Raw genomic sequence first — 25,131 nt, forward strand, 5'->3', positions numbered from 1 at the left:
ATCCAAAGCTGAAACAACACTGCCGCCGGGGGTCGACACCGAGGGCAGGAGGCCCAGCTGGTGAAAGTTTCCCCATATCGTGATGAATATAAAACACGAAATCAATCATGTGCGTAAAACCGCGAGAAACGAGGCTGAGGTCTAAATCGAGTTTCAGCCGGGAATGGTAGCGAGCAAGTCGGAGTAGCGTGGAAAATGCACAAACGAAGCGTGTGCCCACATCTTTGATGTTACGAAAAATAACTCAAAGGTTCACATCGAACTACACCGCACATGCCATAGGCGTGCTCATCGCTAATAACATATTTCTTGCTGTTTATGAGGCTGGTATGTTAGACTATAACATCACTCACAACCAACCCTGCTCTCTAATCAGGCGACATTCTCGAGTCATTGAATCCACGAAGTTTCTGAGTTTGTTGAGATAGGCGTTACTGGAATCGAAGCGGGCGTTACTTCAAGGATTCTTCCTAGTCTTCGTGCTACAAGGACTAGATGCCGGATCGGGCGACTTGAAGGAGATGCTCATAAATACAATAAGCGCTGTTACCCTGACCGTCGCTCGTTCTGTTCTTGAGGGGAGGCCTTGCTTTTATATTGCGACTTGTACGAAAGCCGCGCAACCGTCTTTTACTCCTTAGGTATCCTTGTTTTGCGGTAGTACTTCTCGCGATCGTGCATTGTGGAAAGGCTCAAAATTTGCGATCGGTGGTGCATTAGCTAGAAGAGTAGGAATGCATTTTTCAGTGTCATTCTTCAGTGTGCCTTTGAAGAATCACTCGTTTACTGAATAAAACTGGTGCCAGACCACTATGTACCGCTCCATCTGCTGAGATACCATCAGTACCATATCACACTCCTTAGCCAATATACAGTGTCATGTTATTTGGAGATGACTTGGACTATCCAAGGCAGCGGGCACTTGATTCCTACATCTACACATCATAAATAGCCCTCTTTGATACACCACCCGGTTGCTAGGTCTGTCTCACGCATATCCCAGCACGAAATCCGTACACCGCTCCGCAATCATCGCCATACCCGCCTGCAGATGCGTTCCAGGGATCCATGAGAACACACCGCTGTCCGCTACCCTCAAAATTTGTGTGCCGTGCGCCCTCAGCCTGTTGTTCATAACCCCTCCGCCCTCGGCGTCATCCTCAGGTACCATCCGACACGTCGACGAATAGTGGTACGTCGTCCTATTACGCGTCATAATAGCACTCCCTTCCTCATGCAACTCCATAAGTCAAGTCATGAATGCATCGAGGTCTACATCCGAATCGGACGCGGGGACGTACCAGTCCTCGATCGGGTATGATGGATCGGAGGCGCGGATGCGCTCGACGATGAGCATGGAAAGGCGCAGCATGGCGCGCATGGATGCGAAGTCCGTGGGTGCGGAGAGGTAGCTGAGCGTAATGTGCAGGGTTGTGTGGACGCTTGGGGACGATTTTGCTAGAGAAGATGATCACGAAGATGGAGTGGTAAGGGAGGACTGGAGTTGGGTAGGAGAGAGGCGGACAGAGCCTTTAAACTGCGAGCGGAGGAGGATGCAGAGGGAGGTGAAGCGCCAGCGGGCTTTGGAGAAGGGCTGGTCGTCCGAGTCGTAAGACATCTGTGTTGTACCCCACCTTCTCGTCAGCTCACATTCCTTGTAACTCGGAGAAATGAAACGACGACGCACGGGCATAATCTCAAAATCCGGCGACACTTCTTTGTTCTGATGCGTCCTCGGAGCACCGCGCACATCGAGCGCTCCACTCCGCGCGAATATGACCAGCTGCACGTCGGGCACGAGGAGCACGCCCGTTCCTCATATTAAATACGTAAAGAGTTCGAGGATTAACATCCAAAGACCCTTATCGAGAGCAATCAGCGCGTTCGAGATGGGGACGGTGTAGCCGATGGAGGTGCCCAATTGGTCGTGCTATCCATAGAGACAAGTGATCACTGAGAATGATGAAGAGGGGTTGAGACTTGGATGTGCTCTTTGGGGTCGATGCCGCTGTTCAGGGTATGCTTATATCAGCAAACGGTGCGACGAAGAGAAAGTAAAGGCAGACACACCTCAGCATCAACAACCGAGAACCGCCAAACGCCACAGCGCACAAAACGACGTCTTTCTCTGCGCTGATCGTTGTCTGTAATTGCTACAGTTGTTATTTCGAGGGCGTAATCAGAACCTCCTTCACCTTTAATCCGTCTCCATTGATAGACTATCCTCTCGACAAGTACGTTCGTGCATATATGTAAGTTCGCTTTACGTTTGTCGTCGAAATTTTGTGGGGGGAGGCGTGGTATGTCGAATGACGCGTTGTCGGCGTACGGGTATAAGTAGTGGAAACGCACAATACCTTTTGGCCACGAATGTCTGGCAGAGATGAGCCATCGGAAACTGCTAGGGCCAAATTTTACAACCGCTTTGAGGGCAAAAATCCACGTAAGCCATGTCAAGCAACGATTGGGTCCAGCGCGTCGTCCGGTTCCCACGGCCCGTGGGCGCCTCAGTTCCGAGCTTTCTGTCCATGCAACTGACAAGCGCGTATACCCACTTGGACAGGCTACTTGACATCGTATAAAGCCCTGAGCTGAAAGGACGCGTGGAAAAGGCCGTGCATACCCGCAACCTTTATCGAAAAGTCTGAAAATGTGGCCATTCGACGAGGCATACCCCGAGGTGGCCATCCGGGATCTCCTTCCCTCTTACGACTATGTTATTGTTGGTGCGTCATCTCTATATCTCCTCGCACTCTGCGAAGCCATTTTGCTCCTATCTAACATGTTCTCTTTCGGCAGGCGGCGGCACAGCTGGCTGTGTCCTAGCCAACCGCCTCTCCGCCTCCCCGTCCACGCGCGTGCTGCTCATTGAAGCCGGCCCCGTCGCAGACTCATGGGCATCACGCGTCCCACTACTCTCATCAGACTTTGCCTCCGATGGGACGCGTACATGGACCCGTCCTTCTGCGCTAGAGGGCAATATGGGTCCAGGGGAGGAAGGGAGAAGCATACCACTCGTTACGGGGCGCGCGCTCGGCGGGAGCTCGAGGATCAATCAGATGCTGTATACCCGCGGGCTGCCGGGAGAGTGGGAGAGCTGGCGGGGTAAGGGGAGGGAAGGGTGGGGCTGGGAAGAGGTCAGACCATACTTCACGAAGGGCGAGACGGTCGTAGACTATGACGGGACTGTGGACGCGGAGGTGCATGGGACAAGCGGTGCGTTACAACTCTCCCTTTCATCTAAACTTCAGAAACCCAACATGAGCTGATCCCTACAAAGGTGAATGGCGTAACACGACCATTCGCGCACCGCATTACGCCTCCGCACAGCGCGTCCTCGCCGCATCTCGCGATATCGGGCTCCCTTGGATTAGTGATGTGAACGACCCGTCCCACCCAACAAAAGGCATCGCGCGCTTGCACTACACCCGTACGCCGACCACACGCCACTCAACATATCACGCCTTCTTGCCTCATGAACTTGTCGTGAAGCGGAAGGCGAACTTGCACGTTTGCACGAATGCCCTCGTCGAGCGACTTGTCTTCGATGAGAGTGCTACAGGAGAAGGACTCAAGGTGAAGGAGGTGCTGATCACACCTGCGACGCAACAGCTGGAGCAGACGCGGACGGCGGTCAGTGTGGACAAAGAGGTCATTTTGTGCGCAGGACCGTTTGGCAGTCCTCAGGTGTTGATGCTCAGGTGAGTTGTCATCGTGGATTGTCCCTTCTATCTTATCCACTGGAACGACCTGGTCACGCGTAGTGGAATTGGTCCTAAAGAACATCTACAAGAGCATAACATACCCGTACGCAAGCATCTTCCGGCTGTAGGCTCCAACCTCGTGCGTTCTCCCTCCTTTTTCCTTTTCCGTTTTACTCACTCCCCTTCTATGCGTTTAGCAAGACCACCTTGGCGTCTCCCTAGGGTACACCGTCCCTGTCTCGGACTCGCTGATCGCGCTCGAGAAGCGCCCCTGGATGTTCATCATCGAGCTTTTCAAATACCTGATATGGGGCACGGGCGTGCTCCTCGCTCCTGTAGTGCAGCTGGCGGTGTTCGCCTGGAGCGGAGCACTTGATGCGCGCGGGGCGCCGAAACCTCAGGAGAAGGAGTCTGAGGAGGAGAAAGAGGTACTGCCGGATTTCGAGATCATGCCCGTGCGTCTTTCCCTTCTTTCCCGCGCGGAACAGAACCCGACGCGTTTGTGCGTGGATAGATGTCCTACGACTCGGGCGACCAGCCATTCTCCAAGTCCCGCGGCCGCTTCAGCTTCCTCTGCGTGCTCCTCCGCCCTGAATCCAAAGGCGCCGTCCGCCTCTCCACTCCCTCCTCATCACGCTCATCCTCGACCCCGTCCCTAGCAAAACTCTCACCGAGCATCCACACCCCTCTGCACATCGCACTCAACTACCTCTCCGCACCGGCCGACTTTGCACCCCTCCGCGCCGCCCTCCGCCTCTCGCTACGCATCGTCGAGCGCATCCGCGCCTCCGACCCCTCATACCCGCTCGAAGACTGGTACGTCCCCGCATCCGAATCCGACGCCGACCTCGACGCGTTCATATCCGCGCCCGTGGCGTCGTCCGAGGCCGGGTGCGCGCCGATGACGCGCAACAGGTCGACGTATCACTATGCGTCGACGTGCCGTATGGCGCCCGAGGACGATGCGGCGGGCGGAGGGGTCGTCGATGCGCGGCTGAGAGTGCACGGGACGTGTAATGTGAGGGTGGCGGATAGTAGTGTGTTCCCGTGGATCCCTGGGACGCATTTGCAGGCGGGGACGGTTATGATTGCGGAGCGGTGTGCGGATTTTGTGCTGGGGAGGGCGTGAGGTGGGTTTGGGACAGGATATAGAGGGTTATTTCGTCTTTATTGCTGTATAGATCCAGAGCGCATGTGCATGCTGCCTTGGCTGCGCTGATCTAGTTCGCCAGACGATTGATGACTGGGCGACAGCCAGGCGCTAACAATTGTTCGGATTCAAGTTCGACAGCAGTCATATCCCGAAAGGCTACTTTATACAGCATATTGTCAGAAGTCGTGAGCGCAAATGCTCAGGGGAGGGTCAACGTGATCATACTCCCTTGCAAAGGAGTTCGCCGAGGTTACTGTGAGAAATGACTTTCAGCCGCATGAATCAACCATCAACCAGCCTATGCAAGATAGAGAGCGGGAAGAAATCTTTGGTCTGCACCTCTGATTTACTAGCCTTGATTGAAGTCCGACATACCCGTCTCTCTGTCATATGTATTTGCGCACTTGATGTTATATACGCAGCCAGAAACTTTCCTAACTTGTTTAGGAAGCCCCTCATGGATTATTGTCCGTGACAATTTAGTGTATCTTTTCGTGCAAGTGCAAGTTCTCCGGTACTCTAATTTTTGTACACTAAGAGTTCTGCGATATGTCTAGCGCGCTCGTATCCTTGATGTTTAACACCATCTAGAAGTTTGATGTATTCGTCAACGTGAGGAGCACAGTTGGTGAGTTGAAATGAAAAATGACGCTAGCTTGGATCGCTGCCCTCTCAGTCGCCTATCTTTGCGATATTCAATTTCTCATTCCACGTTATTTCTAAGACAATGGCCGGTCCCTGGATGCTCATCAGCTTGTGTAGGGGCTATTCTGCTGGTTTTGGGATAGGAACAGCCGGAGAAAATGAACTTGCGACAATAGCTTTTGCGAGTCCACCAGCATGGGAGAGCGAATGCTCGGGATTTCCGTTTTAGCTATGGCCATTGCATCCTACTTAGCTTATGCGCGTATAGTACCGGCATATATAGATCAGCATTGATTCTACCGAAGTGCCGCACGCTAGTAGAAGACGGAGGGAGTAACTAGGAACCGGTGTTCAGGTTTCATGTTTGTCACTCAATCTGTGAGGAGTTAATAAGCGATTTTCTATCGTTGGTGTTGGAAAATAAATGGTGGAAAACGAGTATGATACGAGTGCAAGGAGTGGCTTGCATTAGTAGAAGATGCCATATGGGTTCGGCGGGGCTGGAACCTGGAGGGTGTTCTTGGCAGAAAAAAAACCAGACGGGCCCGTTGGCTTGTTCAAATGCGTTGAACCACCATTGGGCGCCAAAACCGACCGTTGCGGAGGCAAAGAGAGGCAGAGAGGAAAGGGAGAGTGCGAGAGGAAGGATGGAGCGCATTGCCAGAGAGCGATGAGGGGGCTATCCGGTGCTCGAGAGCATCTGATCAACATCTGATGGCCTCCAACTTATATGGGGACGTAGTTGGATCTCGTAGTGAACGGGACATCCGCTGAGTAGAACTAGAGGCTATCCGACTCGGAGGATGCATCCAGGACTACTGAATGCGCAAATCAGCTCATCTGTATGGCCGCTATTGTTCCGCGTGGATACCGACAGCGCAGAGCTCTCGCAAGCGTTGCTTGTGGCCCCGAGGGTGTTTAGCGCAACCGCAGCACGGGTCTGGTCATTGTGCCAGCGATACCCACTACAATTTTCAGAGACACATGGTTGCCCATGCCAGTGGACGCTTTGTCGAGGGCTTGAGGTCGGAACTCGGTAATAGCAGAGTCGTTCTAGGCCATCGCAACTCGGACTTTGCGCAATAAACATGGGTTTTGCGTCGTCGACTTGAAGGTTGGAGAATCTGGGATCAGAAAATTGGATTCTGCGTTTAACTCATAAGCACGAGAAATTTGTGTCTGTTCAGCGTAAGACATCGGCGAGAAATAATCCAGAGAGCGCACCTCGCGTTGACACGGAACATGTGCTTACTCTGCTTGACCGATACTACTTGTTCGCCCCCGGGTTGTATGCTCTCCATGAGGTGTTCATATCAAATCTTGAAGATGGGCAAAGTGGCCAATCGCATCATAGCCCCACTTAGCAATTGTTCGACAGGGCTGTCAACAGTGGATTGGAGGTGTTCTTGAGTATAATGTAAAGTGATTGAAGCTTGACTGCCGCCAAGTAAGCCGCCAAGCGTCAAATAATGTGCAGGGTCCAAGGCCGTCCGAGAACAATCCACGCAAATTGATGTTGCGTCGCTTTGGACTTTCGGACGTGAGATTTTGAAAGCCGACGCAAATTATCGGTCATCGGAGATTGAGCTGAGTATAAACTGAGTTCACACACATGTACATCTCACACCAGCCGCCAGTCCTAGTCACTGCAGACAAGCTGTGATTTTTCTGTTACAAAATGTGATTGGAGAAGGCGGACAGATGAAAGCCTTTTTCACCCATCTTTTGCTGTGCGAAAAGTTACTGAAAAGTTGAACTTTTGCCTCGGAGTTTGCATTTCTGTGCGGAGATTAGATAAAAACACGTCCAAATCGGGAAGATGGAGTCCGAATTCGATAACCCATCCATTTTACCAGCGCAAAATTGACGCAAATATCGGCCAAAAGAATACCTTTTCCTGTGCAAAAAGGCGTTCCAAAACTCGGAGGAAAAGGCTTTCATCTCGCCGCCTCTTTCTCTCGGTTTAATCCCGGGTAAAATCGCCGTTTGTCTGCAGTGAGTCAGTCACCGATAACAGCTTGCGCAGCATCCGGGAAGAGCACATCTCAGCTCTTCGCTGTCTTTGGCCTATCTGGAGATCCAGGAATCCACTTCTGACAGCTTGAAGCCTGGAAAAGCTATCAAACCTCCGACATACGCAGGGTACGACATCACCGCATCCATTTTCTGGCGACCAGATGGATTTGGCACTTGTATCGCGCCCAGTTTCATATGTACGAACATTCAAGACTCCGTTCAACCAGTGAGCCAACCCAAGATATCCTGGGTTAGCAGCAATTCAAATTATTTGAGAGTGTTCGCTCATCTGGCGCGTTGAGTCCTCGAACAGCATCTGAAGCAGCGTCTGATCATCATTCAATGCCGCGCCCCGGTGGGAGATGTGCGGCCCACCGTGACCAAATAAAAGACCATGGTCCCGAATTTGGCGCAAGGAGTAGCTATCATTCTGATGCTGGGAGAAACAGACACTTACGGACGTATTTGAGCCAAGGTTTTGAAACGGAGACTCTTACATTGAGCTTCAATAGGAAAGACTGGAGGCCGCGTGGGAACTAGACATGGTGAACTAGGAAATGGTCTGAGTTGTAAGTAGATTCATAAGCTTCTTAACGCTGATGGCTATTCATAAATGGCTACATATACTAGGTTTATACCATTGTCCATCAGTTGCTGCGCGATGGCTGTTGCGTGACAGAAGATATGAGTCACTGTGCTCGGATCTTCCTGTGGCTGTTTTCTATCTGCCCAGGTTGCCGCGGGAGGTCGTAACATTTACGACGCGCGACTGTTGGTAAAAGAAATGGTCGGTTGACTTGCGTGAAAACATTGTATCGTGGCGTTGATTCCTATCCGTACCGAGGACTACCTCGTTTTACGTGAACACACCCAACTTGCTCGCCTCATTGCGCAGTTCCTCTGATGAAGACCTATTTTTAGTATCATGCTCAACCTCATATCCGCCATCGTCTGCCGCTGAGCGCTGAGCTCTTGCTTAACTCGGTACGAGGTCGGGGTTGGAAACCGCATATAACTCCATTGTATAAGAAGCAACGCGCGTCGACACCTCAACCTGGCCCCGGGAATCATGACATCCACTTCCCTTCAGCAAGAGGTTGAGTCAGAGGTGTCTTACGTCCTCAAAGTCAACTCCTTGTTAGGTGCGCTACGTCATCTTAACCCTTCAAGTTAGTGAAGTACAGCTGAAGATGCTACCTATAGTTTCCGTGTTAGCCCTAGGCATATATGACTATCGTAAGCCGTCACCACTTATTGGTTGTGTGAACATACCGCCAACAATAATCAATCAGTTTTAAACATGGGACTCGAAGTGCGTGAAACTTGATCGGCGCTGACTATGCTAATCGTATGAGAGGCTGAATTTTCGCTCACAGATCGAGTTCATATGGGTAAAGTACCCACCGTCTATTTTCCTCATGGCTCATGCTTAGATCACTTACTTAGAGCAAGAAGTTTACCTCAACAAGCCTGGTATACATCTTAGTACGCATGTTGTGTCCGTCGTGCCCAGCCATGAGCTAAAATTGCGTAATACTAACGTGCAGATGCGTTATGTTGGGTTAGCCTACGTAGTGTGAGTAAACAAGCCTGATGTTACAGTCAGAGAGTCTGATCGGCTTGGCTTGTATTAGCTCAGACATAGGTGTGTCATGGCATGTTCTAGTCTTCTGAGTCTCATTTGCTCACCGTCCTTCCTCAGTCCTTGATCTAAATGTACCATTTTCTGGCCTGGTGCATCCCTTTATCGCTTGATAATGAGAATTGTCACTCAATATATTGTTCATTTCAGGAGTGAGTACGATATGCTGTATCTGACAAAGAAGGATCTCATGGTCTTTCTGTAGCTGTAAGTAAACTAAACCTGAGTCCGAAGCACTGCCAGTTAATCCGATGCGGCGTTAGGTTTTGGTCTCTATGTGCTTGCACAAATCTCTGTACTCCTAGTAACGTTCTTCCTCCAAGGTTCGTATATCCCTCTACTATGCGTAATGGCAGAAATGTGTTGTAATGCCCCATTTATAGGGATGATGTCTATCCGAGTATACGTCCTCCTTGGAAGACCAATGACTATCCTAGTCGTCCTAGGGATGTGCTTTGCGGCTACCCAAATATTCAGTATAACCTCTTCGATATTCTTCTTTGCACCCGGATCTGTGTACTGGTGTAAGTGTGACGCACCCTTACGAGTTCTTATTACTATCATTCCTACCTGGTAATTGACATCGCCTCGATATATAGCGGAAGCGCAGCTGCTCAGCATCGACTTCTGCAACGATGACATTCCCACGAACAGGGACTGGACTTATCCAGCGTACTGCATGACAGTACTAGCATACGAGGTTATACTCTGCGCGCTAGCTTTACGACACGCGTTCAAGAATCTTTCCGTTTCCGCATGGCGCGAACCAGCCCGTGCGGCGGTTGGGCTTGGCTCGATCATAGTGCGAGACAACTTGGTGTACTTTTTTATGTACGTTCCCGCTCCTAGTATTATCATCGGTACTACTCACTTCACTATAATACACACATAGCGTCCTCGTGTCTCTGACACTTTCATCCGTTAATTTTGTTCCTGCCCTATCTAACGTGAGATCCAACATCCTGGTTTTCTGTTTTCTAAAATTTTCTATTTACGTCATCTATTTCTAGTCGATTGCATACGTCGGCTTAGAGAAGCTGATGCAACTCACTTTGGTGACCATGGTTGGACCGTGGATGATAATAAGCTTGCGTAAAAGCTATGAAAAGGGAGCAGCAGCAGGTATCCATAGTTCTAGTGAACTGACTATGTCGTTTGCTGCCGCGGCTATGCCTAGTGACGATGAGATGGAAATGGCGTAGTACAGTTTTATCTTCGAGGTCGTTTAGTGTTACGGTATTTATCGGATCTTGATAGTGACTGCTCTATCTCCATCCTCTTTAAGAGGACAACTTGCTTGCCTTAAGGAAGTCCATTTCAGAAGGTTCTCGTTTATAGGAATCAAATACTGCTGCCAGTAAATTCGCACTGGGAGAGAGGACTGTCCAATACTATAGAAGTGAATGATACGCCAAGTGCACATGCGTCCCCCACATTTCAAGCTTTTATGCGCACGCGCCGCGGTCAGTGTCGTCTAATGCTTCCGGACTTTGACTTGTCGGTGGCTATGGCCCGTCGGGTGTTTGCTCGATGTTGTCCTGTCGCTCAAGCGCTCACTCGCTCTTAGGTGTTTTTTTTTCTTTATGAATTTTCTCCTCAAGTACCGAGGTCTCTCTCATAGGCCCACCTCTTCTGAAACTGTTTGTCCAGAGATCGATTCCTTGAAACAACCGTAGAGCCCATACTCCAAGTTCCCCCGAGTCGCGAACGTTAGGAACGGACGATTCAGGACCTGGCCTTTAAGTTGAGTCTTTCCAAATTGCGAGTCTCAACCTCCACACCGATTTCCATGCAAGGCGCTAACATGACTCCACTATGATGGCCTGAGAAAATTAAGTTCAATACTACACTTACAGTGTGCCAGACGCTTTGCACGCCTCTGATAATGGCCCTCTATCACGATCAATTTTCCATTGTGGTAAGTAACACAAAATCCATCATGATGTGGAATGAAGCTGAAGCTCGAGGTGAGGTGGATAATATTAAGCCTTACCGCCCTGGTCATATTCCACTGGTTACGCTGGGTTGCGTTTGGGATGACGCTGATGCGTGATATCTGACTTAGAGTTACAGAAGAAGTTGAAGACACGCTATGTATCCCCAACAACAACACGTTCCGAGAACGTTGATTGCTGTACGTTTCTCCTGCGAATACTTCTCTTGAGCAATGCATGCACTCAAACAAGACTTCTCAGAGCGATGCGATGCTTTGTGTCCATCGGTACCACAGCTTTCGCATTTAGGCTCCGCTCAGGGCGTGATAACACCCAGTGGAAACGTGCTGTGCTCAGATGGGTGGGAATCCGGGCGGATTGGTGAATCGAAGCATAGTAGGGTACATCTTTGATTTTTCATCAATAAAATGCGGGCAGATTGGTGAAAGCCAGTGCATGTGACCTTGACGCGATTAGAATACCAAAAAGTTCGACGCATATGGCACTCAGGGAACTAGATACGGGCCCGGACTTCCCGCTGTTGCTTCATCAATCGTCTTTTTCATGAATGGAATATTCCCAGCAGCGGTCCTGGTGAAAAAAAAGTATTGCCGTGTTTGCTTCGTGAAATGCCAAGTCTTTATGAGTCCTGAAACCGACACAAATCGTCATGCAGAGGTCCTGATTGGCTCGGACAGTGAATTTAAATGTGATATCCTTGCAGTAGTTCTGTGTTTGTCCGCTAAATAGGCAATTGCAATGCCCCCGTAAAACCGCATTTCAGTAGGTCTGTAATATTTAAGTTAGCTGTTGCTTGGCTCTGCTTGCTGTGACTTCTCTGAAAACAGTCTGGAAACTCCGCAGTTTTGATCCCCGCGTGTTACAGCCTTGTTCGTGAGCGCGTACTTAGCTCTCCCTTCCTTCCTTCCACCACCACCACCATCCTCTTCACCACCCCGAACACCGCCCGTACGCACTTGGGTACGTCTACTACGACATTCTCCTGGTTGCCGCAACATGACTCTTCCACATTCGCCACTCCGGTCAACCTCTCTAACTTGCATCACTGAAAATTACTTCTGATTGTCGAGTTCACGAGTAGAAAGTGATTGAACATTCAGGTGAGTCGATTCCCGCAATCCGGTTTACCTTGCCTTTGCTCATCGACTGCACAAAGCTTGTCCTCTATGTGGTACGTACTCGCTACCTCTGCCATCACATATCATGATTCATTCCATCGACGGGCTCGCGGTCGGGCATATCCGGCTAATGTCACTGCTCATTATTTGTAAAGATAGCCAGCACGTATATTTAGTAGCCTTTAATATAAATCAAGCTGCTTTGGAATTTTCGCTATGGATGGAATAAACCGGATTGAGTCGTATTCTATTATATCAATTAGGTATTTAAATTGAGTTCACGTACTCGTGAATGCGTGCACCAATACGAACCGATGTGCCCGGATCCGAGCCAATGGGCGTCATGAATTGACACCAAAAAATCGGTGAACAGTCCAGCCATCGGTTCGCATTGGTGTGTATCGGTGCATCAAAGAAGCACCACGAGATATGCTTCGATTCACCAATCCGCCCGGATTCCCACCCATCTGAGCACAGCACGTTTCCACTGGGGATAACAGTGGAACGTATCAAGCGCCCGCTGTTCCTGACTTTGATCGTTGGTCGACAGAATGTCATGAAATCTAGGATAACCTCTACAGCTTGTGTCTGATAGCTCGTCCCACGCACTTCCAACACATCGCTTCGCACGTTCTACTTGTTCTAGATCTGGGAGGGAAAACTACGCCACAACTTGAAGCCAAGCTTTCTTGTATCTGTTTAGGAACCTGATTGGGGCGCATACAGTATATAACCCATGTTCATTTCGCCTCAGTATCGTACCTCTGGCTCTTTTCATCACCTATCTCAATGTCTGCCCAACATCAGACTTCCGCAACTACTGAAGCCGCTTCTCTCCCTCACCTTCCAGGGCTTCCATTCCCTCACATCCCCCAAATTGCGCTGATCAACTGCGACGACACCAAGCAAGAGTTCATCGACAAGTTCGGGACTGTCCCCCAAATTTTCTACGACTTGCTTAGGCACTACCTTGGATCGTTCTTTCCTCTTCCGGGAAAGAATTTCGGCGACGGCGTCGCAAGTCAAAGCGGCCTCAGTGAAGAAGACGAGGAGATCATCAAGAAGCGGGGGATCCCTCTGGATCCGCTCAAGTGGTTTGGCTTTCACCGATTCGACGCGCAGAAGGGACAGCTTCCCAAACTCAACGGTAGCGTCAAGTACGACTGTATTATCCTCAGCGGGTCATGTGAGTTCGGCATTCATCCCAGTAATCATGACTCTAACAAAGCGTCTTTATTAGCATCGAGCGTGAACGATGAAGACAAGTGGATCTACAGACTTTCGGACCTCATCTACGAGGTTGCAATCGGCCACCCAAACATCAGGCTTGTCGGTAAGACTCGATCATTTTCTTCATTGGCTCTAGATACGTGCGGCACACATGCTCAATGTACGCTCCCACTGCAGGCGTGTGCTTCGGCCACCAGCTCCTTTGCAAGGTCCTCTATGCGCCCTCGGTCCACGTCGGGCCAGGTGTCTGGGAAGTAGGCCCTTATGCAGTCCAGTTAAATGGCACAGGCACGTCCCTTTTTGGAGGCCTGGGGACTCTTGTACGTAACTGCCCGATGGCCTTTGGTCGCTCTGAAGTCATACTAATGGCGCTCCCCTTGCTCAGAACCTCGAGATGTTCCACGCTGAAGCCGTCTTCACAAAAAGCTTCGAGATCCACTTCCAGCACCTGAGAGAGAAAATCACCGCGCACTTCAGATCGAGCAGCGACACGCCGAGCCAAGGCGCCGCGTCCATACTGAAGCCAGTAAACCCGTTCAAGCCCACGATCTGGGGATCGACCGAGGGCACAGCGTGCCAGGGGACGGTCATTTTCTATCCCAAAGACCACGGGCTTAACTACGTAGGGCAAACGTTGGGACGCAGAAGCGACGCTCGTGTCCGCGTCCTGACCATGCAAGGACACCCCGAGCTCACACAGGATATGGCAAAGCTGCTGCTCGACCTGTTTTCCAAGCCTGGCGAGGGCAAGGAGGCGATCCCACCCGAGGTTGCCGAGGAGGCCCGGTTACGTATTGCGAGCTGGAAGGGGACGCTAGACTGGGTGAGGGTGACTAGGGCGATATGGGCAGTAGCGAGCGGGACGAGCTTCAACGACATGAGGCTGCTGCTTCTGCATAGGCCTGGTCAGAAATAGTGCAGTTACGCAATGTCTGATGGCATGTTAGCTCGTAGTTGAGAGGTATTCAATTGTAGGATTAACGTTGACAATATTACACGTACGTTCGTGTTGATGATGCAAAGAACATTCAAGGTCACGTTCCTGAAATGTATCGAGGTAGCTTTGCCCCTCATCAATTACTGTATGGTTCATGTTGACCAGATTCGGCCCCACCTTTCCTCACATGCATTCGCGACTGGACGATTTGATCGCCGAGAAGATGGAACAAAGCAACACACCCCAGAGATTGATACCGTCCTATTCGTGGCCATAGGGAAGGAACAACATCGATGCGCAACAAACTTCAAGTATACATGCAGGGTACATACTCAAATACCCCGCCCACCAGTGACCTCGAGCGTGTGTCCACTAATGTACGACGCAAGCGGCGACGCCAGGCTGTAAAATAGTTAACCTCATCAGTACGATGGCCAAACCAAAAACGTTATAAAAACATACAAGAGCATAGCAGAAGCAGCCTCGTCGGCGGTGCCTCCGCGGCGCAAAGGAATGTCAGACGCAGCGTTGACCGTCTCCGCCGAGCGGTTCTTGTTAGCGCCGGGAATACCGAGCGCGACCTTTTTCCCGTCGATCACGATCTCCGCGCCGTCGGCCTTGTCGGCGGTCAGCCTGCACGGGCACACGTCAGAATCGTCATCGGGGAAAGAGGAGGAAAAAAGAAGAGGAAAAGAGAAGAGGAAAGGGGAAATGAGTACGCACCGCGTGTGGATGAACCCGAACGCAACCGTATTAGCGCGTACACCGTACGGCCCCCACTCCTTGCAAATTGTCTTGGTGAGACCGACGACGGCGGCCTTGGCCGCTGCGTAATTAGCCTGGCCGACGTTGCCGTGCAGGCCCGTCGTCGAGGAGACGTTGATGATGCTCTTGTTGGCATCGCTCTGCGCACTTCGTTAGCGCGCCGCCCGAGCTTGAAGACGATAGAAGGGAAGATAGGGTACGCACCTTGGTGCGCAGGTGAGGAGCGGCGGCGCGTACGAGGCGGAAGGGCGCGCGCACGTGGATCTTCATGATGATGTCGTACGCGTCGTCGGGCATCGTGTGCAGCATCTTGTCGTACGTGAAGCCAGCTACACCCACGCCATTCTTATCAGCACGCTCGAAACCCGGGCACGGACGAACGCACCGTTGTTGACAATGTGGTTGATCCCGCCGTACTGGCTACATGCGCAGTCAGCACCCGTCCGTTACTGAAGAAGTTCGGAAAGAGAGGCGATGGGGGCTCACCTGACAGTCGCATCCACGATTTTCTTCGGGAAGTCGTCCGCGCCGACATCGCCTGCGACAGCGATCGCCTCGCCGCCCGCGTTCTTGATCTCCGCGACGACAGCCTCGGCCTTGGTCTGGTCAATGCTATATATGTGGGGTGTGAGTCACCGGAAGCAGGTTACAGTGACAGCATGGGGTGCACGCACTCGCTGACAACGACCTTGGCTCCCTCCTTCGCGAAGAGGAGCGCTGCGCTCCGGCCGATACCCTACATTGCATCCATATTGAGCTTAGCACCCTTACGCTGTACGCAGCGAGATATGCAAACGAACCTGACCAGCACCTATCGCAAACGGGAATCAACACCTCCCTCCACGCCTCAGAGCCCAGAACTGAACGCACCAGTGATAATAGCAACCTCACCCACAAGCATCCCACGCCCATACACATTCGTAATGTGTCCAGAGACCTGCGCAAGACGGTTCGACATTGTTGCAGATGCTCCTACTTATATAACGTTTGCGCGTAAAGATGAGCTCGAGCTGAGAGACGAAAAGCACGGAGGAAACAGGAAGAGCAAGTCGCTGATGAAAAACCCTCGCTGATGCAAACGTGAGCCCGTGTGTAGGTGCGCTGGGGATTGAGAGGCTCGAGGCTCGGCGCGTGAATGGTCAGACGACGTGGGGAAGGGAAGCCTCGGCCTTCGGGGTACCGGATCGGCAACGTTTGGATACCGGGTTCCGGAAAGCCGAAGGCCGACGGCCGTGCAGTCGTAGCTTCGAGAACCTCAAGAAACAAGAATACCGATGAAGAAAGAGAGCACATGCATGTTATATTGAACATAAACAGCCAGGTCCTAATTATAGGTAGATATACATTACACAGACTAAGCCAATTAGCGGAAATGGCAACAACTGACACGGAAACAAACAAATAAACAAGCAAACAAAGAACGAATATATGCACAATGGAAAAACAACAGGTAAAAGACAAAAGGGCAATTACGAGCTCTAAACAAAACAAAGCAAGCAAGTAAGCAGAGTTAGTAATTACAATATACAGCACAGAAAAGATACTAGCATGCATCCACGAAAGCCAGGTGGGTATAAAGACAGTTTATACAATACATTTCCTTGTCCTTTCTTCAGTTTTATTATCGCAAGAGGCCGAGGCCGAGGCCGACGCCCAGAAGGGCAGGAGGAAGTCTGGGGGGACGAATGCGCGAAAGCCACCCCGCCTACATGCCCACACCAACAGCCGACCCCCCGCCCCCGCCCCCGCCGCCAATCGCGCCCACACCGCGGAGCACATCCGCGATGATGCCCCGCGGCTTCGCAATGTTGAACGACGCGCGCTTCTTCGTGCTCGGCGAGCGCGTCAACGTCGGCGAGGGCGGCGCGCGGAGCTGCGTCGGGCTAGCGCTGAGCGCGGTCTGCGACTCCGCGCGCTGCGAGGGCCGTTGTGGCGCAGCGGAGGGTGAAGACGGGGACGCGAAGGCGGACGACGAGGACAAGTTCGAAGTGGAGATCTGCACAGGCCGGAGTTGCCCCGTGCGCCCCTGCGACTGCGACGGCGACGGCGACAGCGACAACGGTGTCAAGTGCGACTGCGAGAGCGGCGACAGCACCGGACTCTTCGTCGGCGGCGGCACGCGGTCCGCATCGTCGTTCAACGACATAAACTTCGCCATCGACGCTATATCCGGCAAACTCGGCGACACGAGACTCAGACTCCCGCGTCTGCTCCCTCCCTCTCCCAACTCCACATTGAGGCCCGGGCTAGACGCAGACCGCTCCGGAATCGTCGTCGTCGAGCGAATAGTAACACGCCCGCTCAGATTCCCCGGAAGCGGGCTGGCGCGCCCGCTGCTATTCAGCGACACGTTTTCCGCGCTCGCTGCCGGCGACGGCCGCCGGCGCGTCACAGGCGGCGCGAGGTTGCGCGGCGAGTGGCCCGCAGGGAAGATGGGCGCCGCGTTGGGCGTGTACGCGCGTGTGGGTGTGGCTGAGCCCGAGCGTGTCATCCCAGGACGCTGCGGCTGCGGCTGAGCGAGGGCGTCGCAGAGTGTCGGCGAGGCGGACACGTCTGAAGGTGCTGGGGACGGAGCGCGGGGCGCTTCGGAGGCACACGAGGACTCGGAGGAGGCAGAGGCAGAGGCGGAAGAAAGTGGGTCTGAAGATGTGGTAGGCGTAGAGCGACCTGATATGGACGGCATACCACCCAGCAAATTAGGCGACGAAGACCGGAATGTGCCTCTGCTAGCAAGACTGCTGCTCGACCCGTTCGCGCCTGGAGGAGCCAGCCATCTCGGCCGCGCAGCAGCAGCTGGCGATGCGCCCAAAGGCGTCTGCGTCTGGATGTGCCTCGGATTGGGAGAAGCAACAGGCAAACTCTCGGCGGAGCTATTTGACGGGCTCCTGCGCGTCGGAGGGCCTTCCACCGCCGCGGTCGATGAAGGGATGGAAAGGCACGAGGAAGAGCCCGCCGGGCTCGCCAACGGCGAACCGCTGGGCGAGCGCCGTGGCGACGGTAATGGGAACAGCTCATCTTCCTCCTCTGGAATCGCCGAGTGCGGTCTCCCGTCGCGCGACGACGACGACCCCGCGCTCTTGCACCACGGCCGCTTGGGCGGATCGGCGAAGTTAATAGCCGGCGACTCTGCGTCCGTCACCTCCGTATCCGTCGCCTGCGCGTCCGAATCCGCCCCAACGTCCGCGTTTAAAGGCGAGGGCCCGCCGCGGCGCATATCCACCTCGTCCACATTAATCGCGCACACCTTGTCCGCGCCCAGGGCAGCGGCAGCAGCGCTCCCGCTCACGCACCGGACCGCGTGGGGCCGAAACGGAAAAGTCGCTCCACGGCCGCTCCTCGTCGCGCCAGCCGATGAAGGTGACAGTCCTTCGGTGGCGCTGGCGCTAAGCGAGCGTAAGCGCGCGGCGCCGCGCGTGAACGGGGCATCCCACGCTGGGCCCTGGGCGAGCGCGGCGTCTGTGGCGGCGCCACAGTCAGGGCAACAGTCGCGCAGGGGGATCGTCGCGAGCGTGAACCCGGAGAAGCTCGCGCGCGGAGAGGCGGGGACGGTGTCGACGCGCGGGGAGCGCTGAATTTGCTCTTGCTGGTCTTGTGGGGAGGCTGGGCTTAACGGTTCGTCTGCGACGGCAGATTCAGGCTCGGAAGAGAGCGCAGATGCAAACGCGGGTGTGCGGTGAACAAGGCAGGGCGTGAGTGTCTGGTGGTGCGGGAGCGACGATGCCCCGGAGCCGTGCGCGGAGGACGAAGGCCCAGCGGAAGATGAGGCCTTGGGTGAGCCGAGAAAGCTGCGGGTGCCAAGACGACGACGGAAGCGAGAAGAAAGAGGGGGGAGGTGATGTCAGCGTCAACTGCTTCCGCGCGCGACGTGAAGCGTGACAGAAGGTCAGCGTACCTGGGCAATGCGACGCGGAACTGCAGGCGCTGCTCGTCCTCGGGCGAGGTGGGCCCGTCGAGCGAGCTTGAGCGCCGTTTCTTGAACCGAGGAAGGGTGTATGTCCTGCTGACCATGCGCGGGCCGCGCGAGCGACTCGGGGTGGTGTCGGGGATGAGCACGCAGGCGTCTTCAAAGCGGACGCTGCGCTCGTCTGTGGAGCTGGAGGTGGGGATGCTTGAGCTGAGCATAGCTGAGGACTCTGTGGAGCGCGAGCTGGGGATGGCGATGGGTGCGGACGGTCCGCTGGCACCGGCGCTTTTGCTAGACGTGGTTGTGGTGTTGGCCGCCATACTCGTGCCTGCCGTCGATGTCGATGAAAGAAGGAGCGGGGGACGTCGACGACAGCGGTGAAGAGATGGGGGAAGAGAAGAGAGTATGGGCGCTCGCTTGCAGTAGGGTTACATTTAATTGTTGGAGAAACGTGAGGCCATTTTGGCGGAGAAGAACAGCCCCACTACGCCCACCCCTTCCCCTTTTTGGCCACTTCATCCCCCATCCGCCCAGGCACACCACTGACACCCTCCATCATCGTCTGCAGTAACACCTGAGCACCTCTCAGCCCAACATACACAACATACCCATGCATCTCAAGCCATCCCAGAAGAAACGTTGCATGCTTGTCTCAAAAACTTCTTGTCAGTAATCGGCTCCCTGAACAAGCCATGACAGATCTCGGAGGTCATCTCGGCTAGACGACAACTTATGTCGAGATTAACTGTCTTAGCGCGCCTCGTGGGATCAAATCTAACATTAGCGCAATGCATTAGCGCCACTTCTGTCGTAAGGCCCGAGTGATCTACACCTGCCTTCTCATCACCCGCATCCAGCTTTCAGGCCATGACCGCCCGAGGACAAGCGGGTTGATAACTCCGGACAAAGGAAGAAGCGTCGGAGCGGAAGGAGCCACAATATTGATAGAAGCGCTAAACACAAGGTTTATGTTCGGACGCAACATGTTTCAGCTAAACTCTATCGCTCGCGCTCAACAGCAGTGTTCTAAAAGTGTTCTTGGAGACGACGGAAACCTTGGCTAATTGGAGTGCACCGTTGTTCTCAGAAGAGGATCTCCCTTATTTGCTCGGGGACAGTTCATATGCATCCTGTGAGTCCTCGAACACGTTTTTCACCACCCTCTTTCTTTCTATCAAAGCGAACGCGAAATCTTCAGCACCAAGCAGCACCAAGCGACGATGAAGAAGTTCAGATCACTGGTGTAAGTTATGTGCGCATTTCACAGGAGTCGACAGTGTTACGTCTGGCCGAACTTGCAGTTACAAGAGCAGTATCCATCGTAGGGCTTACGCAGTTTCAAGGATGTTGAAGCGATTGTATACCTCGGGACAGCTCAAACATCTGATTCATGCGGGGTGGCAGCTACTTGAAACGTAGCCGCGAAAACACATACATGGGAGGGATGCTCTCACTGGTCTTCAGCCGACAGCGATACCGTGCCCACCTCTCAGATCTCAGTGCCTGCCAAAGCACCTAGTCCGACGTGCCTCTCTGTGAGTACGACCGTACGGCCGGCCGCAACCCTTCCACGATATAGTTTGTAGGATGACAGGCACAAGAGGACAGGCCCCGCAATGGGCCTGTCACCCGTGTCAATGTCCCAGGTGCAGCGTTCGACGGGAATGGCCTTATTTTTCCCCTTGACGGAATCAGCGCTCCACTGTGTCTCAATCACTTCGAGAAACTAAAAGGAATACCCGATGAAGGGTTTGGAAGCGCAGCTAAGCCAAAGCTAAGCCATCGGTACCAGACGAGCGACTTGGTCAAACAAGACGTGGAGCTGCCAAGCGCCCGCACTTCGGGAGCAAACATGAGTGCGGGGACGGTCCGCCGGTCCGCCGCGCAGAATATCCCGACAGGGACACAGCTTTCGCAAGGGCTGACCTCGAACGCAGCTACTTAGTAGTACGCTCAGAAGACGGTCAGTGTCAAAACCTCGCATCGAGGATGTTGAAATACCTCGTCATCTTCCAATATGTACCCTCCCCATGTTTCAAATGCGCTACGCGAACCACCCAGCGGGAGTATGTACATCTTCTCTCCTCCAATCTCACGACTGCTTGTTCGGCCAGCTTTGTCAGAGCAAGGTTGATGGCCATGCCTAGAGACAGACGCGCGTTTATGCAGCGATCCGTCGTTAACAGCTTGGCTGTCCCAAGTTCCAGCTCGTCCAGAGTCCAGGTCGAAGTCTCAGCTGTGCATGCGGTATCCGTCGTTGAGACAAATGGAAAGGGTCGAAGTGAGACTACAAGTTAGAATTCGTCTATAACATTTAATCAGTAGCCACCGGTGCCTGCGCAAGAGAGGGCAAAAGGCCGAGATGTCCGAAGCGACTTCCTTCGCCCTTATGTTTGTCTTCAGCAGCACACGGCGCAGAGGCTTTTGCATGTTGAACGTGAAAAGCTGGTTTCGTGTTGTTTAAGGTTCGGTAATAAGTAGTTCCAGTTTCTACCTGAGCCGATATAGCTGACAAAATGATTAGCGAAGTACATACCTACAAGAATGAATGTCGTTAGGTGCAAGAAAAGCTGCAGCGCATTCGTTGATGGGCCTTTCCGTCATCTCGAAGAAACCATGTTCGCACTACTTTGAGTTATCTAAATAACAGGAGCCATGCATCAGGAAAAACACATTTGCTAACTAGCGACGTCGTGGCTAGACTCCCTAATTATTGATAGTTAGTAGTTATCCTTGTAATAAGTAAATATAGTCTACGTCTTTGCTGGGTGTCTAATTATCACAATATAGCCTAGTGTAATATAATAAGATGCAATGCACTATGAGTACGGAATCTTAGCTCCACGGATACAAGCCGCTCGACTTTGCATTCGAAGCGTTGAATACATTTTATCACCACAGGCGTGGCACCTTCATCCTTCGCAAATTTTTACATACTAGAGACATGCTGAAGTTATAGACGTGTTACTAGTGCAGTGGGGGTCTAATTGCAATTGTAGTCAAGTACCATGAGCCTCCATGCGTTCGAACATATCTAAGTCTATGTATGTGTTGAAGAAAAACTTCGCAGCACTGTCTAAGGCATCCTCGCGAGCCCAAGAAATGTTTGGATGTTTCCCGAACCGCGGAATCAAATGACATGGCCTTAGCAACAAAGTTGCAGGGACCACCTGGGCACTAGGTCCATCTCGATGCGACGCCGGCTCGAGTACAAACATGGACGCTCGGGGGTCTACAGTATGGAACTCACGGTACCAGTGAACATATAGCAGAGGGCACTCCACGCCATACTCTGGAGGCAACTGAAACACCACATGTACACGCCCGGTGCGAAGTCCTTGAAAAGCCTGATTTGAGCGACTCAGCACGATCATCGGAACTGCAGGATCACTTACCCGACAATGAACACGGATCACGGCGGAACGCATCGATGTCTGTGATGAATAGACCAGTGTCAAACTGAGGAGGGGTTGCGATTTTACGTGCATCGCGAGGTCGTATCTCAGCGTGAGAGCGGAGTTTGTGGAGACGTTTGATAGCACTGAAGTGGGGCGCTGGGGGTGCGAGAATAGAAATGTAATTATAGACATTGATAATGGACGTCGCGGACACGGTTCGTAGCTGCTGTAGCTGGAGAGGGAGTGCCGACAAGTAAGCGTTGAGGGAGTCGACGAGCAGAGGAGCACGATGGGCGAGGGTGACTTCAGCGAGCTGTTGGCGAGGACGGTGACATTGGCGTGGAATGTAGTAACCACGGCCGTGATGTGAGCCTACAATTGTGAAACGGCGCAGCTGCCTGGAAAAGGTGTCTGCTGCCGACAGCGCAAGGGCTTGAGCCTCCTCGCGGCCTTCTGGGTTGGTTTCGTTTTCGGCGTGTTCGTTTGGCTCGACTCCGTCGTCTGTGTCGGCGAGAGCAGCCGGGAGTGGAGGAAGGGAGTGTGGGTCGATCTCGCCGCGTTGGAGCCATGCAAGATAAGACGACCGAATAAGAAATGCTTCTTGTCGGCGGAGCCACATCGTCATTTGGTAAATATAGTCGCGTTTGTTACTGGCGCGATATGCCCGCTTCGCAAAATCAATGTGTAAACGTTCTGGGCTCTCGGTGTTAAAACCGTCAGCGCTTCCAAAAAGCTGTATTGATTCAATGTAGTGGAGCATGGCGTGGAGTTTGGGGATGTTGAAGTCGTCCCTCACCTGGAGTTCGGTGATAAAAACAGACTTGTGAGCGTGAAAGTCGCGCAAAGATTTCGACATAGCTGCAAGAGTCTCCGAAGTATGCGACTGATACTGAGCATATGAGATGAAGCTAACAAGTGCGCGTGCTGCCGTCATTGCCTTTGAGCTGAGAAGACCGGCAAGCGCTCCGAGAAATGTTCTTTCCATCTCTTGATGCTCGGTTCCTGTCCACTGCGAGACGGTGGACACCCCCTTCTTGAAGTGGCGGAGATCTCCATAAGGGGTCATGCCGCGATAGCGTGAGTCGAGCGCCGTTTTGCCAAGGTAATCCAAACACCATGTCATGAGGTGGTCTTTGAACATTCCCTTGTGCAGTTGATGGAGAACATCTGGCGTGATACTTGTAAATATGTCGGCATGAGGTAATTTGGCCCAAAAGGGATCAGCAATCGGGCGGAGACCATGTTCATCTTCAAATTCTTGGAGCGACATAGTGCCGCTTCGGAGCTTCTGAATCTTCGAGAGGAACACTTTCTGAGAGCGAGCACGGCATCGCTGAGAAGATCCGCGGTCATCGCGACCGACATGACATTTTGGGCATCTGTTTTCCTTACAGCACGCTATGAGGCATTGCTCGGGATGGTCGGCAACGTTAAGCGGCGAGGATGGGGAAGAGATGGCGGATAATTCCATCAGGACACGTGAGAGAGATACCGTCCGTTCCCGCATTGATCAAGGGCTCAAGTATGATGTTCATACAGTGGTGAAACAGCCGATAAGACTCGAGACCACCAAGTTTTGCAACAGGTAGATATCCCAAGAGTATCGTAGCCCCACTCGATGCCTGTCGACGAACGTCCTTTGAGATGTTGCCGAGCGTCATGTAGACCGGCCAAGCAGTTTTATTACCGGAAAATTGTGAAAGGGCCGTCTTATCCGAAGCAAGAATAACGGGCGCAACAACAGCGCCTTCTGGAAGACGTCCCTGAAAGGCAAGTAATTCATTCAATTCGAAGTCATATAAGGGAGGAACACGGCGTACTTGTGTTTCCCACCACCAATCACCCGTCCACATCTCATCGTACCGGCGCACCTTCGCTTCCTTGTCGTCGTAGACATGCTCAGGCTCGTACGCCATCGAATCTTTGAGCGTGGGGTTTGCAAGTAGTGTCTTGATACATTCCACCGGGTCCCTATACCACAACTCAAGATCTTCGGTGAGAGTATTCCCCTCCTCATCTGTTTCCTTGCCTCTAACCTCAATTCGCTTGAGTTTCCAGTCTGCCCCGCGCGGCAACTGGTCTATCTGCTTGAAGAGGAGGTAAGCGCTCTTGTACGACGTGCCCAAGCGTTCACGTGCCTGGACATAACAAGATAGTTTGGTGAGTTGATGGAGTATACATGAGCATTGACAAAAGGACGTACGATTGGGAGTTTCAGAAAATCATCGATTGCTGTCTTGCCGACACGCTTGAATAGCCAACTGGCTAGCTCCCACTCGGCATTGTCAGCAAAAGGTGCCCAAGGATCCAAGCCCAAGGCGACCTGTTCATCACGTATGTCTTCGAACATGGTCTTGCCCATTCCGAGAGCTGATGCGACTTGTCCAGGATACGATTCGATAAAACGCTGGCGAACGAACTCCTCGTCTTCAGCATCTTCGACATAGGCACGATAGTCGGGGGTATTGGAGGTATTCGCTACCAGGTTTGCCTCCTCTACACTGCGAGTGGCATCGTCATCTTGATTCTCATCGGCCAGATCCAGGAATTGAAGTGGAAGGACATCGTCGAGCGGGATATCAAAGCTGGAGTACGACAGCTGGAGAAGCTCATCTGTTTCTGTGGTATTCGGAGAGACTCCAGCATCTGGTGAACTTGAGGTAC

The 25,131-nt window shown here is 52.7% G+C and overlaps 9 protein-coding genes across 9 annotated transcripts; 3 read left to right on the plus strand and 6 right to left on the minus strand.

Moving 5' to 3' along the window:
- Positions 1–884: 884 nt before the first annotated feature.
- CONPUDRAFT_94287 (uncharacterized protein) lies at positions 885–2,379 on the minus strand. Its single transcript, XM_007764791.1, has 5 exons — positions 2,358–2,379; positions 2,071–2,261; positions 1,688–2,008; positions 1,277–1,618; positions 885–1,240 (listed from the first exon to the last, which is right to left on the minus strand). Exons 4-5 carry the CDS (start codon positions 1,379–1,381, stop codon positions 989–991), a joined length of 357 nt encoding a protein of 118 aa, XP_007762981.1. The 5' UTR covers positions 1,382–1,618; positions 1,688–2,008; positions 2,071–2,261; positions 2,358–2,379; the 3' UTR covers positions 885–988.
- A 178-nt stretch (positions 2,380–2,557) lies between these two features.
- CONPUDRAFT_94290 (alcohol oxidase) lies at positions 2,558–4,991 on the plus strand. The gene is made up of 7 exons (XM_007764792.1): positions 2,558–2,726; positions 2,800–3,216; positions 3,281–3,701; positions 3,765–3,843; positions 3,902–4,159; positions 4,219–4,580; positions 4,620–4,991. The coding sequence occupies exons 1-7, from the start codon at positions 2,651–2,653 to the stop codon at positions 4,831–4,833; spliced, it is 1,827 nt and encodes a 608-aa protein (XP_007762982.1). The 5' UTR covers positions 2,558–2,650; the 3' UTR covers positions 4,834–4,991.
- Positions 4,992–8,587: 3,596 nt separating this feature from the next.
- CONPUDRAFT_133662 (uncharacterized protein) lies at positions 8,588–10,362 on the plus strand (the record flags this gene model as incomplete). Its single annotated transcript, XM_007764793.1, has 14 exons — positions 8,588–8,660; positions 8,722–8,754; positions 8,811–8,830; positions 8,895–8,909; positions 8,965–9,003; positions 9,066–9,094; positions 9,153–9,163; positions 9,221–9,252; positions 9,311–9,367; positions 9,424–9,483; positions 9,544–9,684; positions 9,760–9,991; positions 10,053–10,107; positions 10,171–10,362. Exons 11-14 carry the CDS (start codon positions 9,546–9,548, stop codon positions 10,360–10,362), a joined length of 618 nt encoding a protein of 205 aa, XP_007762983.1. The 5' UTR covers positions 8,588–8,660; positions 8,722–8,754; positions 8,811–8,830; positions 8,895–8,909; positions 8,965–9,003; positions 9,066–9,094; positions 9,153–9,163; positions 9,221–9,252; positions 9,311–9,367; positions 9,424–9,483; positions 9,544–9,545.
- Positions 10,363–13,022: 2,660 nt separating this feature from the next.
- Positions 13,023–14,451, plus strand: CONPUDRAFT_160909 (uncharacterized protein; the record flags this gene model as incomplete). Its single annotated transcript, XM_007764794.1, has 4 exons — positions 13,023–13,419; positions 13,474–13,566; positions 13,641–13,783; positions 13,849–14,451. 4 exons carry the CDS (start codon positions 13,023–13,025, stop codon positions 14,377–14,379), a joined length of 1,164 nt encoding a protein of 387 aa, XP_007762984.1. The 3' UTR covers positions 14,380–14,451.
- A 124-nt stretch (positions 14,452–14,575) lies between these two features.
- CONPUDRAFT_140781 (NAD(P)-binding protein) lies at positions 14,576–16,289 on the minus strand. Its single transcript, XM_007764795.1, has 9 exons — positions 16,036–16,289; positions 15,966–15,976; positions 15,840–15,901; positions 15,652–15,777; positions 15,551–15,585; positions 15,370–15,494; positions 15,124–15,305; positions 14,863–15,033; positions 14,576–14,802 (listed from the first exon to the last, which is right to left on the minus strand). The coding sequence occupies exons 1-9, from the start codon at positions 16,121–16,123 to the stop codon at positions 14,733–14,735; spliced, it is 870 nt and encodes a 289-aa protein (XP_007762985.1). The 5' UTR covers positions 16,124–16,289; the 3' UTR covers positions 14,576–14,732.
- Positions 16,290–16,571: 282 nt separating this feature from the next.
- CONPUDRAFT_78584 (uncharacterized protein) lies at positions 16,572–19,415 on the minus strand. Its single transcript, XM_007764546.1, has 2 exons — positions 19,058–19,415; positions 16,572–18,950 (listed from the first exon to the last, which is right to left on the minus strand). The coding sequence occupies exons 1-2, from the start codon at positions 19,387–19,389 to the stop codon at positions 16,871–16,873; spliced, it is 2,412 nt and encodes an 803-aa protein (XP_007762736.1). The 5' UTR covers positions 19,390–19,415; the 3' UTR covers positions 16,572–16,870.
- Positions 19,416–22,164: 2,749 nt separating this feature from the next.
- Positions 22,165–22,359, minus strand: CONPUDRAFT_38983 (uncharacterized protein; the record flags this gene model as incomplete). Its single annotated transcript, XM_007764194.1, has 1 exon — positions 22,165–22,359. A coding segment is annotated over one exon (195 nt), but the record flags the coding sequence as incomplete, so codon positions are not given.
- A 655-nt stretch (positions 22,360–23,014) lies between these two features.
- Positions 23,015–23,737, minus strand: CONPUDRAFT_44223 (uncharacterized protein; the record flags this gene model as incomplete). The annotated part of the gene is made up of 1 exon (XM_007764240.1): positions 23,015–23,737. A coding segment is annotated over one exon (723 nt), but the record flags the coding sequence as incomplete, so codon positions are not given.
- Positions 23,738–23,897: 160 nt separating this feature from the next.
- On the minus strand, positions 23,898–24,829 carry CONPUDRAFT_45251 (uncharacterized protein; the record flags this gene model as incomplete). The annotated part of the gene is made up of 2 exons (XM_007764319.1): positions 23,898–24,605; positions 24,647–24,829. 2 exons carry the CDS (start codon positions 24,827–24,829, stop codon positions 23,898–23,900), a joined length of 891 nt encoding a protein of 296 aa, XP_007762509.1.
- Between the last annotated feature and the right edge of the window lie 302 nt (positions 24,830–25,131).

The sequence above is a fragment of the Coniophora puteana genome (genome assembly GCF_000271625.1).
Source record: "Coniophora puteana RWD-64-598 SS2 unplaced genomic scaffold CONPUscaffold_1, whole genome shotgun sequence".
Taxonomy (NCBI): Eukaryota; Fungi; Basidiomycota; class Agaricomycetes; order Boletales; family Coniophoraceae; genus Coniophora; species Coniophora puteana.